At 34.2% G+C, this 15,809-nt stretch overlaps 1 protein-coding gene across 1 annotated transcript; it reads right to left on the bottom strand.

Annotated features, from left to right (window-relative positions):
• Positions 1-8,632: 8,632 nt before the first annotated feature.
• On the bottom strand, positions 8,633-9,295 carry LOC117318963. Its single transcript, XM_033873908.1, has one exon. It carries the CDS (start codon positions 9,293-9,295, stop codon positions 8,633-8,635), a length of 663 nt encoding a protein of 220 aa, XP_033729799.1.
• Between the last annotated feature and the right edge of the window lie 6,514 nt (positions 9,296-15,809).

The raw sequence follows: 15,809 nt of genomic DNA, 5'->3' as shown, positions 1-15,809 counted from the left end.
GGGGGGGGTGTATTCATATGACATTTTAAAGTTATTTGTTAATGATAATAACTCATTTATTTATTTGTTTTCTGACATGTGCAAAACTACATCAAATCCAGCAATGCATTTTGATATGTATTCTTGTACTCTTTCTTGCAAACCTGTGTCTATGTAAAATAACCTATATATTTATACATGTACTTTATGTTTATGCCAATTATGATATCTCGATGATTTCATATAATATTTTTGTATGTTGGGAGAGGAGGCGTCCATTATTTGAAAAAAAAACTTGTGCCTAATCCTTTGTCACAATTAAATTGGCAATAAAATATGTTTAAAGTAAATAATTTCTAAATATCAAAAATGAATTATTAATATAATTTTTTTCTTCTAAATATCAATAAATAAATCATAAGTATTAATACTAATTCCTAAATACCAATAAATGTTTCTTTTCTCTACAACGGCATGCCATATAAACGTACATATGATATATATACAATTGTAGCAATAAATAAATGTGCTGTTATGTAAATTATTAATATTGTCTAGGCCATTGAATGTTGTATTGTTTAATTGTATATTGGGAGAAGGCTTTCATAAGTTGTAAAAAAAACTTGTGCTCTATCCTTGTGTTCAAATGACAATGAAATAAGTTTAAACTAAAAACACAATCCCCTGTGTAGCGACGCATCTTTCTTTTGATCTATCACCTATCTCAATCTGTTCAGAGTAACCACGCAAAATAAGTGAACATATCAAAACAATAATGTTAATCTGGTGGTACTTCTCCGACTGAGAGTAGCCATCATCGACTGAAAACAAGAATTGTTTGTTGCATTTTTTTTTCTGTTGTTTTTTTTTCTTTTTTTTTTTTTTTTTGGGGGGTTTTTTCTTTGTTTTTTTGTTTGTTTGTTTTTGTTTTGTTTTTTTTTTGTGTGTTTGTGTGTTTGTTTTTTCTTTTTTTCTACAATTCTCCAAAAGTTTGAGCTTCTCTTTTCATCTGTTCAATAAATGGTGGTAGAATCTCCTGATAAAGGTCATGCTGAAGACGCCGTTAAGATTGTCGTCATTTGCTGGTATGAATTAAACATATTTCTTAGTCATCATGTTACGACTCTGTAAAAGTTGATGGTATCATTAATGATTTTGTAGCGTGTATGATGGAACAAGTACCAGTGGGTGGCTTTGTCCTTTTTATGGATATATACTCTTACTATATAAGTATATGGTGGCTGATTACGGTGTTGTCGTCTTGTCGTTTTGTCGCGTTCAGAAACTGCGACAACCCGAGATTCAGTAGATGAAATGTTGTCCTGTTGCATTTTCAAACCGCGACAGGACGACGAAACGAAATGTCCATAATCAGCTACCATATGTAAAACTTTCGGAACAAGATTGAATTAAAATATACCTCACGTGCCATTTTACAATGTATGCATTTATGTGACAAGTTGAGTTTACCAGTCAGCCATGTACTATTGTCTAAGTAGAGTCAAGGGTAAAATCCAAGTCCAGTCCCGAATTGGGAGCAAGCTAGAAATTAAAATAAAATCTACAACAAGATCAAATTGCATGAACAATATTTTTCGGTATCGATACTGTAAACGTATATATTTTAGTAGCCCGAGTTTCCTCTGGCCCTGACATGGTGTCAGGGCTATATGAAACTCGGGCTAATTTTAGCGCTGAAAGAATCCCGCTAATTTATAATTGTGCTTAGTACGCTGTCTTTACATTGTTTCTAAGGCAAGTATTTGTGGGCGCTAACTCCTATTTCGGTAATCAGTATAAGCTCGAATGTGCGCTAAAATTTGTGTTCGCCAAAATAAATACGATTACAGTATGTGTGCATATTCCATTTCGTCCCAATTATACCCGTAAATTGATTGCCACACAGGAAAGTAAGTCTTCAATTTCTTCTTCTTCGTCTTCTTTCCATTTAATACTAGTCTTGGAAACTAAAAAGTGCATGTAGCTCTTGCAAACTTTACCGATAAATACAGTCCATTCATATTCAGACAGAACTGGAGCTGTTTAGTAACAAAAGCTTTTGGAGAACAACATAGCTCGTCTCGCAAATGTTTGTCAATAAATAATTAAAATATCTTAATTGGAATGGTTTCGCAAATTGCATTTATAATATTTATATTGTTTACTTGATCAGCTATACCAATTTATATATATATGTTAATTATTTATTGACAAACATTCGGGAGACAAGCTACATTGTATGCTGTTGTAGATTGAATAAATATATTAACTACAAATGTAATTGCTTTTTGACCTATTTCCTCAATTTTTTGATAAAATATTATCCTTGTGAGAGTTGTCTCCCTTGAAAATTGTGTAATATGAGCATTTTCACTTTTTTTCAGTTTAACTCCAAGAAGGGATAGTGTATCTCCAGACAAGACACTTTTACCAAATATCATCACCCTATTACAATCATAAAGTGACGTGCTAATAGCTTTCAACACTTGCACAAAATAAATTCAAAATCTGTTGTTTTTTTCCCCAACAAAATTTTGGCCAGGCTGAAGGCGAGACTGCGAGAGGAAACCGGAGAAAAGCCATGTGTGATTCGGAAAGCAACTTTTTCCTCATCAGGAATCGAACCCCGGCTTCCAAGGCGAAATAGGAGTTTGTTGCCACGTATTGCGTCACTCGACCAAGATATGTAATTGACCTCAGGTGAGGAAGGCATTCGGATCATGCTCGGGTTGACTCTATCTCTATTTTGTATTTTGAAAAAAAAAGAAACAAAAAAAAACGAGGAGTTCCGGATGGGGAGGAAGGAGGTTGAAGGAAGGATGTGTGTGTGTATTAATTCCTGCCTGACCTGAAACTGATAGGAGTTCTTATTTCTAAAACAGGATGTCTTACCCATTTGTTCCATTGGTGTTTCCACAATTGAACCGCATTTCGCATTACTCATACTTGACGAGACATCGCCTCAGCATTCTCTGCAGGAAAGACAGTCTTTTTTCTCTAATACAATGTATATAACAAATGATAAGTTAGCAGAGTTAGGAAGTTAGTTTGGGAAACAGCATGCGTGTTATTAAACGAATGAACATCATGCAAGTACATTTACATGGAGTTATAGTACTTACTTGGGGGAAAATCCTAACCATACACGTACTTAATTGGATAAACATCCATCCCATATGATCGTTTATTGCACAAACCACCATTCTGTTCCATATGAACGTTAATTGGACAAACCTCCATCCCATATAAACGTTCATCGGACAAACATCCATCCCATATAAACGTTCATCGGACAAGATCCACCCAATATAAACGTTCATTGGACAAAACATTCTGACCCATGAACCTTTATTGAGCAAAAGATTAATCATACACATCCAGTTGGAAATAGAAAATCTAATATATTGCATGCGAGATTAAGAAACAAATTTAGTATTCTAAAAAATGATCTTTTTCAATCACATCTTATTGATTATCGCCATTGTCAGTGTGGACATCAAATTGAGGATGCATACCACTACTTCTTTATTTGTCAAAACTACTTTGAACAGAGAATTGAATTGTTCCGAAATCTAAACAATTTCATGCCACTAGACCTGCAACTGTTATTATATGGAAACAATGATTTATCCACTGAAGATAATTTTATGATAAGCCAAATCACTCAGAAATACATTCAAGACTCAAGAAGATTTTAATTCCTCGTTTTCTCTTTTCTTAATCAATATTGTGAAATATTATACATACATATTTGTATTGACAGTTAAAAAATGTATTTATAAAGTCTCTTCCGATTCCGATAGCGCAAGAGAAACGAATATTTTTTTCCAGAAGGCAATGGATCGAACGGAGAAAGCTTACCATGGAACAGGATATAACGAACATTAGAAATAGCGGTGTGTTTTTGTGCAGCGAACAGTTTAATCTTCTGCTATCGAAATCGGATTTGTTTGTTTGCTTAGTAAAAAAAAAAAAAAACTGAATTTATCAATTGAATATTTGAATAAATTCGAATCGTAATACCTCTCTCCCCGATTCTCTGTCTCTCTGTTTCTCTCTCTCTCAGTCTCTCTCTCTCTCTCTCTCTCTCTCTCTCTCTCTCTCTCTCTCTCTCTCTCTCTCTCTCTCTCTCTCTCTCTCTCTCTCTCTCTCTCCCCAAATATAATTGTTTATGTTTCAAATGTCATGTCATCTTGTATAAAAATTGTAAAAATTCATGATAATTGGGAAAGGGCTTCAAATAAGTTTGAAAACTTGTGCCTAATCCTCTTGTATATATTGATACAAATAAAATATGTTTAAATCAAAATACACATCCATCTAACACAAAATATAAACCATGTATAAGTGCATTGATCGGACAATGTCCTTGTCTTAACAAAACAATGTACCTTCATACAACAAGAACATCAATGTTAAACATATATCGGACAAAAACATGAAGATTCTTAAGAACAAAAAACAACGCATACATATACCTCAAAAAGAGTCCTAAATACGAATATTTGCATTGTTCAGTGAAGACGGAATTCTGCTCCATTCTTATATATGTATATTTTTTGGCATAGCCGTAAAATATTCGTTTGGCCCCGGATATGACGCGACAGGTGGCGTTCCTGGTCAAGATGAAGTATGTGGTTGGTCAATGTAGCGGGAAATGCATAATGCAGATATGCAGTTAAAAATGAAACAAAGTTAAGATTGAATACAAGCAGAATAAGTGGATGTATCTATTCAAATGAAACATAAATCAAATTATATTTCTGATTCAAATGCAGTCTAATTACATTGTATCACCAAAAATTATTCAAAATGATATAATTTTGTTATCCGTGCTGAAACGCATTAGTTCGTTGCTTTATTTCACCAGCAGTTTTACATATTAACCACCAGCATTAAAACTAGTGGTCAATGTAGCGGTAAATGCAAAATGCAGACTTATAATTAAGACGAAACAAAATTAAGAAATGACAAATGATACATTAATAAAATCATACTCCTGATTCCAATACAGTCTTATTATCACCAAAAATTAGTCCGTTAATTTATTTCACCAGCAGTTTTACATTATAACCACCAGCATTAAAACTATGCCGTTTATCCTTTTTTTAAAGATATTTCTTGTTTCTAGTATGATATCTTGCAAAACAACTCTTCAGAAAAAGCGGGGTACATGATGCCGACAGGATGCAAGCGACGGCGTCTCGAACGACCGTTGATACCAAAACACGGGGGCGAGATTTACATTGCGTTCTGGCGGAGTTTAAATTGTGCACTCGCGGGGGGAAAAAAAACAAAATACACACACATGTGATAACAACAGGTCATGTACGTCGTACTCTTCCTGAATAAGAATGACAAGCAGTAATATATTTTGGTTTGGAGAGGGAGGAACATATTCTGTGGGAGAGACAGAGGAGTTTCTGGCTGCTGTCCACCTAGAGATATATTGATCGCATTGCTATCCATTAATACAGCATAACATATACGACCAATACATACAAAGCTACACACAGATTTGTTCTGCAAGAGAGTGAGACATTTTTGTAGTTGTTTAAGGTAATTATATAATTTATTATATAATTTATAGTCATCCTTGTGTTAAAAAAGCAAAAACAAAAAACCTGTTTTCCATTTTTTGCGCTGTCGGAGGGGAGGTAACTCGAAGAAAACTTGTGCCTGGTCGTTTCAAGAAATCTTTTTTTTTTTTTTTTGTCAAAACAACGTTTTCTGTTTTAGAGTGGTAACCCTCCAAGCGTGCGGAATTAGAAGATTGTCGGAAATTTCAGAGATGATGCGATTAGGGAAAGTGGCTCGGGCACGAGCTAAGAGGGAGAAATATGGCAATACTGATATGGAAATTGATAGGCACCAATATAAAGGGGTAGGGACTAGCGGGAGCGAGTTGTGAAGCGGGATATAGGCGGTAGTTGACGGCGCCGCGGGATGGACCCGGTAGATACGGGAGTTTGGGCAGGTGATGAACGAAGTTTGGGAGAACAAACTCACACACACAAAAAAGTAAAGATATTACATTTAATAAATATTTGCAGAAAATGTCGCACCATAGAGTGTACATAGTATTCACACTAAACTACAATCAATAAGTACACAGTTATATTCAGACCTACCAGGAGTCTATGTACATGTAATACAAATGTACCACAGGCGTCTGTTTCTAGTAGGAGTAAGGGCTAATATATTTTTCTCTATTAATACTAACCAGAAGCAAACGCTTGTGGTTATACGCACTAATTACATAATGTCAGGCATGACAAACTCGTGCTAACTTGACGTGCAAGATATTGCTTCCATGTTAGCTTATGGGACTCATTAACTTTTTTAAACACTTTAGATACATGTATACTTATGCAATATAAATTTATTTCGATACATATGACATTTTCTCTTGTGTGCAAAGCCATATAGTTTTTGTTGAGTAAGTAAAACCACCAATTATTAAATAACACATATGTAAAATAAATTCTAAACCGTCATAAAATGCCGTTTTCACAAAAGAAAAAGAAGAAAGCGCGTCACGATCTCGCTGCGAAAACGTGGCTCTGGACGACGGACGGACAATTTCTGACAGTTGATCGTCGTTAATTTATGTGTAGCGGTCATGGGAGGGTGTGGCAGTCATAATGGTTGCAGCATGGTGTGCCAGACATATATGGGTTCGGGAAGGGTTTGGAGATCGTGTAGGAGTCCGGGGGGGGGGGGGGGGGGGGGGGACATATATAGGGACCGGAGTGGAAAGGGTGTGTTGTCATATAGGGCGAGGCAGTATAAAGTAGGGGTCGGGGACACAGGGGCCCGTTATCAATATGCTACATGAGAAATATACAAAATACCCTGGGAAAGAATTACAAAATACGATGTAATTGAGGTTGTCGTGTGTGTGTGTGTTGGGGGTGTATCGTGTGTGTGTGTGTTGGGGGTGTATGTCTGGTAAACTAAACAAATATTTCTGCACATATGGAAAGTATACTTACAAACATCCTAATAAGGAGAATACTTAGACGGTATGGAACCCAGAAACGGTACACATATATTCTACTCCACAGCAATCACTCACAAGAGACCGTGTATGATAGTAGGTCTACTGTGATTGGCTGAATAAAGTGAGTATTTGTCACCGTCTCGTCCGAATGGTTGCACGTGCGTAGCTTACTACAAACGCCAATCCGATTTCACGTCTAAATGATTTGCAGTTGAAACGATTCGATACGTTTGCATCCACGATCCGTTTGTATCACCAATAAAATTTTATGCATGTGAAATATAGGAAATTGAAAACTCTGAACTGCTAGAGAATATATTTACCGTATTAAAAAAAATCTGAAGGTTCGAAGTATTTCTCTGAACTATATGTATGGTGTGTAGGAAAGGAAACAGAATTATCATCTTGGTATAAACTTGATAATGGACGTGTTTAAGGTAAACAATAATTTACATTATATGTATAAGACGTTATCTGAAGTATAAGATGCTACCGAATTCATTATCAAAATTTAAATGGTTATATTTTGTTTAAAGATTTGGTATGGTATTGAATTCAGTAATCTGTCTGTTAACAAAAAAAATCGCTAAGACTTCGAGATAAATTTATACAAGAATGGTTTAGTGACGTAGAAATTTCCTCCCTAGGCTGAGCAGAAATACAAAAAAAAAATTCAAAAAAAAAAGTATATAAAAAATATGTATATGTACAATATATATATATTTTTTTATCAAGATAAAATTACAACAAGGAACATTTTGTGTAAGCTCCGAACATCGAATTTAAATTTCCAATATGGGAAAGGAAGCTGGTCTGGAGTTTCGCGAGATGAGCGTACATGTTGTGGCTTGAGAGATTAAACCATAAATTCTTACAAAAGAAAAGAAAATGAAATTTGATGTGAAACCATTAACGGTAAAATGCACAAATTTAAATGTTTATTGTCTACGAGAAACAAAAAAAAATCAAATATTCATGACTTTCTTATGTTCCTTTCCGGCCAAATACTAGCCTTTAGTGTGTATAATTTGGCGAATAAAATAAAACACGACATTAGAATTCTAAGCATTTTTATTTACAGAGAACGATGTACAACTTGTATTCTAAGTAGATAGCTTGAATTATAGTGATAATTACATTTCATAGAACATCCCTTTTACGGCATAGCCGTATAATATTGTTTTGGCCCCGGATATGACGCGACAGGTGGCGTTACTGGTCAAGATGAATTATGTGATTGGTCAATGTATAGCGGTAAATGCAAAATGCAGATATGCAGATAAAACGAAACAAAGTTAAGACTGAAGGCAAGCTGAATAAGTGGAGGTATCTTTTCAAATGACACATTAATAAAATTATATTCCTGATTCAAATGCAGTCTTATTATTACCAAAAATGATTCAAACTGACATAATTTTGTTATCCGTGATAACGCATTAGTTCGTTGATTTATTTCACCAGCAGTTTTACATTATAACCACCCGCATTAAAACTATGCCGTTTAACTTTTTTAAAGATAATATACAGTATCTTGTTTCACTTACTTTTTTCTTGAAATATGTCATTGTTTTTTTCTTGATATTTTCTTTAAATGTTTTTTTTTTCTAAATATTATGTTCAATCATTCTAATATTTTTCTTACTTTTTTTTTTATATTTGAATCACATGTATCGTACCATCAATGCAGCCAATCCAAATATGTCCACATTCGCTGGCACATACAGATATTGGATGTGTGACTTCATGACTGTTGTCCAGGAGAGGCTTGGCGATTTTATCTCTCCCTGTAAGAACATATATCTGGTTCGTACAATAGTCTGGTACAAATATTCTGCCGTGCTTATCACGTGATATACTAGCGTTGCTCGCTTCTGATAACTTCTGACCATTTTCTAATTCACCATTCCAGACATTTGTGACCTGATTTGATTTGTTCACGAAAAGCAATGATCTACAGATGAAATGGCTACCAGTTGTGAATGCCATACTGTTCTCTGCCAGACAAGCAATGCGACATCCGGTGCCTACCTCTAACGACAAGTGTCGGATAATGTCTCCAGACATACAATGTATTAGAACCAGTTGGAAGGCAAGTTTGTTAATACCAACGAGCACTTCTCCATTTTCACTGACTGCGATATTCCAGGCTTTATATGGACTGATATCAGCAAAACTGGACACACGTCTGTCCTCGGAAAGTCTGCGTATCACTGGTGAAGAATCCTGGCACGTGATCAACAGTTCTCTCGTGCTGGTCAAGGCCAGAGACCAAGGTTTAAAATCAATTTCAACAGACTCCACGACTTCGTCCATCTTTGTCGACTTTGATCAATTCCTTCACGGCACCGACAACCATGTACGCATGGGCGTCATCGATGCAACATATTGAGAATACGGGACGCTGATGAGGGATTCGGAATGTTGATATTCTTTTCCCATCTTGAATTTCCGCTTCCATCCTCTCGTGTTCGTCTGTACAATCTCGATTGTTTCACTAACGTCTGTCAAATAAACCTCCGAGATAGTATTCCCGCCATTTTTGTTGACGTCATCGATGGATACGACGTTGTCATGTAGAGTCTACGTCCTTACAATTCTCACAAATAGCTTCCTGGCTTTCATAACAAAACAATTTAACTGATTCCAGGCCATCACAGACCCCACAAGTATCGGAAACATCGGAACAGCGATTCAATAATTTACCAGCCATTTCAACTTTAAAACCAAACTATGTATCTGGCTCGCCATTTCCCATTTCGAACTGACAGTTATATTCGGCACACAGCCATTTGCAATTCTTCATGTTAAAACGTGTTCCACTTGATTGAAGCCACGTGTGTTAGGTATATATATGTATATATATTACAGCTGTCTTTACCATAGACTGTATGTAGGTTATTTAATTGTTTGATATGACGGAAGGGTACGTACACTGTTAATATTGTAAATTTGACACTTATCGTGGCGGACATATATGGTATACACATGTACTTAAGCAATGAACAGTGGTTTTAATGTTGTTATAGTCGATATGGCATCAAGATGTATGAAGTGCAAATGGCATGGGAACCCGTTAGGGTTTCCATGCTACATTTGCCCACCAGAATTGTATTTTTTTACCAAATTTTAATCTAGCACCCCAATACGCCTTAACATTAGGGAAGGTCCAAATATAAGTAACAAATTTTCAGGTCCCTGTGGCCTTTTGTGTACCAATCAACATTCTGTACTATATTTCACAGATACCGGTACTTGTGGTCAGGATCGTAACTTTCCATTAGATATGGTAAGAAGAGAATAAATGGATTTTAAGATTTTTCAGGCCACCATTTGGATTATAACTATCATAAACGTTTAAGATTTGATTGCTATACTGTAACAATGATTTATTTAATGAAATATCATACCCCTGTCATCCAACGTCAGCATGATTGGTAGTTGTGCTATATAGACTGACGATTGGTCAGGTTTGTGTGTCTTCAACAAGATACATTTTCTTACAGTTTGTGATATATATATTTATCCATCATTGGTACAAGAAACATGAGAACTTTAAAGATACGGCATGTTTTTCATGAAGTAGCATAATTGAACATACAATGTATAACAACACAAATGACGAAGGAAGACAACTTTTTGACTCGTGCCCTGACCGGGCCTCGAACTCACGATCTACGGCATCCAATCGCCTAGCCAGAAATACCCGCACATAATACCCATCACATATGTGTGTCATTTGAACATATAACCGACCATCCATCACATTTAAATCATTCTAATATCTTTTGACTCAGTATTCTCTATTAAAGAGCCAGATTGTTCAGTATTCTTATTTCCTGCTCACAAGATTTAACATGTTATGATGAATGCCACACGAAGTAAACATTTTTATTTCGTTATTCGTGATTACGGTATACAGTCGTTATCTCGTAATTACGACTTAGCTATCTCAGAGACATATATAGATTGCGACTAAGTTATCTCGTAATAACGACTTAGTTATCTCGTAATTATGACTTAATTATCTCGTAGTTACGACATAGCTATCTCGTAATTAAGACTTAGTTATCTCGTAATTACGACATATTTATCTCGTAATAACGACTTAGTTATCTCGTAATAACGACTTAGTACCTCGTAATAACGACTTAGTTATCTCGTAATAACGACTTAGTTATGTCGTAATAACGACATAGTACCTCGTAATAACGACTTAGTACCCCGTAATAACGACTTAGTAATCTCGTAATAACGACTTAGTAATCTCGTAATAACGACATAGTACCTCGTAATTTCGACTTAGTTATCTCGTAATTACGAATTAGTTATCTCGTAATAACGGCTTAGTTATCTCGTAATTACGACTTAGTTATCTCGTAATAACGACTTAGTACCTCGTAATAACGACTTAGTTATGTCGTAATTAAGACTTAGCTATCTCGTAATTAAGACTTAGCTATCTCGTAATTACGACTTAATTATCTCGTAATTAAGACTTAGTTATCTCGTAATTACGACTTAGTTATCTCGTAATAACGACATAGTACCTCGTAATAACGACTTAGTACCTCGTAATAACGACTAAGTTATGTCGTAATTAAGACTTAGCTATCTCGTAATTAAGACTTAGCTATCTCGTAATTACGACTTAATTATCTCGTAATTAAGACTTAGTTATCTCGTAATTACGACTTAGTTATCTCGTAATAACGACATAGTACCTCGTAATAACGACTTAGTACCTCGTAATAACGACTAAGTTATGTCGTAATTAAGACTTAGCTATCTCGTAATTAAGACTTAGCTATCTCGTAATTACGACTTAGTTATCTCGTAATAACGACTTAGTTATCTCGTAATAACGACTTAGTTATCTCGTAATTACGACTTAGTTATCTCGTAATAACGACTTAGTTATCTCGTAATAACGACTTAGTACCTCGTAATAACGACTTAGTTATCTCGTAATAACGACTTAGTACCTCGTAATAACGACTTAGTACCTCGTAATAACGACTTAGTAATCTCGTAATAACGACATAGTATCTCGTAATAACGACTTAGTTATCTCGTAATAACGACTTAGTACCTCGTAATAACGACTTAGTTATCTCGTAATAACGACTTAGTACCTCGTAATAACGACTTAGTTATCTTGTAATAACGACTTAGTTATGTCGTAATATCGACATAGTCATCTCGTTATTACAACATAGTCATCTCGTTATTACGACTTAGCTATCTCGTAATAACGACTTAGTTATCTCGTAATAACGACTTAGTTATCTCGTAATTACGACTTAGTTATCTCGTAATAACGACTTATTTATCTCGTAATAACGACTTAGTAATCTCGAAATAACGACTTAAATATCTCGTAATTACGACTTAGTTATCTCGTAATAACGACTTATTTATCTCGTAATAACGACTTAGTTATCTCGTAATAACGACTTAGTTAACATGTAATTAAGACTTAGTTATCTCGTAATAACGACTTAGTTTTCTCGTAATTACGACTTAGTTATCTCGTAATAACGACTTACTTATCTCGTAATAACGACTTACTTATCTCGTAATTACGACTTAGTTAACTTGTAATTAAGACTTAGCTATCTTGTAATAACGACTTACTTATCTCGTAATAACGACATAGTATGTTATCATATACCCTGTCTACTTGTCCATCATAATGTGTGATATGTTTCTCTCTCGTTTTTAAAAGTGGCGTGGTACTAGTATTTCACAATTGAAAAGAGATGAACAACTAGCGTATATATATTCAAAATACTCGAAATACAATAAATGAATGGCCCAAGGACTCAGCATTGTTGCAATTTTCATGGAAATAAGTAATCCCAACAATCCGTCCATGGAAAACAACTATGTGGTAATTACCACATAAAAAGTTTACTGCATGTGGCAATAACCGGCTTCCGTAATATAACATGTCGCCTCCTTCAATACGGGGCCCACAACATTTCAATCATCCCTCGTATTTTGATTCCCTTGACTTTAATAAACTTGACTGCCATTCACCATAGCATACAATAGCATTTATCATGTCCATATGCATACTGTCCAATCAGAAATCATTTAAGATGATAACATATTTAACCCCTCAAAGCACTGAAGGTGAATTAAGGTCTTTCATTTAAGTCCTTCATAACATCATCCTTTTGGTTAAATATCACGAATGTCATCATCTTGGTTACTGTGAGGATGCTTAGAATCAAGATTTAACATGTGACCTTGGAAGTGGGTCAAGGTCATTCCACTGAACAATCTTGATATACCTTCATTCCAGCATTCTACACACAAGATACTAATTGACCTTGGAAATGGGTCAAGGTATTTCCAATGAACAAACACGACATACCTTAATTCCGGTATTCTACACATGAAATATTCTGGTGACCTTGAAAATGGGTAAAGGTCATTTCATTGGGCAAAATATGCTAATCCTTATATTCCAGTATTCAAGTCACAAAATATCATGACCAAAAGCTTTCATTGTTTTAACAGTTACACATTAGACACGAAAAGATGATATTTGTAAATATTTTTATTGTAACTACAAGAATTTATTACATAAAACAGATTCCCATGAGCAATAGTCATGGAACAAACAAATCATTCATATTTTTGATAGGAAATTTATCAATTCAAAACTTAATTGTTTTCTGGCAACATTCAAAAGAGCCGATATTTTCAAATACATTGCCAATTAGAAAATACATATATAGGCACACCAGAAAAGAAATAAAATAAGCACGGACTCAATACGTCTTTATGGAATGTTAAATTTATCACAGTTATCACTATGTGAGTTGATTCTATATTTGATAGAGAATCAATATTTTGCTTACAGTAAAAACACGTGTTATTTTGGGAGGTATTTTTTGTGGCTGAAAATACTGGAAAAAAACTTTTATCGTTATGTTTTGCACATGAAAAAATTTGACCAAAAAACCATGTCCAGAAGGTCCCGAAATTGATGTTTGAAAATGAAAACTAAGATTATAACAAAACTTTGTTTGAAATTATTCTAGTAAATACTTAATGGTTAAAATGATTTGATAATTTAGTGTTTATAGTTAGCTTTAAAGAAAATAGCAAAATTACGTCTTCTTTATTTTCTTTGCATGTATATTAAACTCATCCGCAGCCAATGCTGATATTAGGATTTATCTAATATCTTCAAGCTTAGTTAATAAAATAGCATATGAAATATTTTTAAATGATCACTTTATCCTTTTAAAGTGGAAGCTAATTAATGTAGTATTTTATTGAACACTTCCCTAAACACAAAACAAACTTTCTATAAATGTTTAACCATGATCTTTCCTTATTCATTCCGAAAAAGAAAAAGAAAAAACCAAAAAAACCAAAAAAACAAGAGATCTTATATATACCGGTCATTCACAGGGATTTGGTAACAATACCCTGCCCCAGAGTCTGGTGTAAGTATTATACAACATACACATGGACTGGGTGGTTGGAAATTTTTGCCAAGTCCCTGTGATATACAGAACCAATCCCGATTTTATACTTCTACCATCTGTTTCATATAATTTGTTCAAATCATTCTTTTTTTACAGCAGTTTTATACACCATTGTATAGAATGTATCATATATATATATATGTGTGTGTAAACATATTGCTATAATATCTTTTTAAATTATGCATCAACAAACAACTTCAATATATCAAACATATATAGATTTTAGCATCACATTGAATGGGTGAATCCCAAAGAGACAGCATTTCGTATTGCATAGAACACATTTTAGAAAGCACTTATTACTTAGTATCACAGTCCGTTTTTCTGAAAGTTATTTATCTTATTTGAAAGGAATTTTCACCAAAACCAATACAGTAATATGTATGAGAATTAAACATTTTCTGATAGTGTAAGTCATAGGACATCAATAACCCAATAATGGATATCCTTCTTAAGAGTTATATGTAAATTATATCATTGTATTCATGAATAATACAGTTCATGAATATTCAATACTATAAATATTCATAAGATAGACATAATTTACAAGCACTCAATTTAATCAAATAATCAAAATTTATGTTAATATTATGAAGGATTTGGAAAATTTGAACCAAGATACCTGAATCTAAACAGAAAATGGACGCAGTGAATAGAAAGTAATGCTCTGATTGGTCAATTCAAAATCAAAATATATCTTTTTTTTAACAGATGCAACACAATGCAGTAGTGTATTTGGCATTCCGGCCAGTTGAGCTGAATACAATGTACATCGTAGAATTATTAGCCAAGCATAAAAATGTACCTTAATTTGTATGGAAAAGAATACATTAAGTTCATCAATGAATATAAATGATAATGTGAAATAAATGGAATGGATTAATTATACAAAAAAATTTGCTCCCACAAGTACACGTGTCCCACCCCTCCTTATCTGAGATCGAGAGTCATGTATGATTGCGTACATGAATTTACACATAAATGAATCCATGATATATGAGTAAAACTTTTTCATTGTTCATGATATTTGAAATTTAATTAGTCTGAGAACAAAGAGCCACAGCGGCGGTCTAAAAATGTTATTTTCTTTCGTTTGAAAATTTCAACAAGAACAATTTCCCCCATGCAAATTTTAAAAGGTAGGCAAGCAAGCATGCATGGCTATATTATGCAAACAGATATACTCAAGAAATGATCAGATTTCAAAGAGAGAAGAGGTAAAACATCCCAGACTCAACTGATAAGGACAGTTAATTAATCACTGATTAATATAAGATATCTCACAGCTAACACTTGGTTATATACCCTTGGTAAGTTAGGTT

The sequence above is a fragment of the Pecten maximus genome, chromosome 1 (assembly GCF_902652985.1).
Source record: "Pecten maximus chromosome 1, xPecMax1.1, whole genome shotgun sequence".
Classification (NCBI taxonomy): domain Eukaryota; kingdom Metazoa; phylum Mollusca; class Bivalvia; order Pectinida; family Pectinidae; genus Pecten; species Pecten maximus.
Note: the sequence above shows the minus strand (reverse complement) of the source record. Positions and strands in the feature narration are given on the sequence as shown.

Bases quoted from the DNA above. Each gene is read 5' to 3' on its own strand.
- LOC117318963 (XM_033873908.1), bottom strand. From the start codon at position 9,295: ATGGACGAAGTCGTGGAGTCTGTTGAAATTGATTTTAAACCTTGGTCT.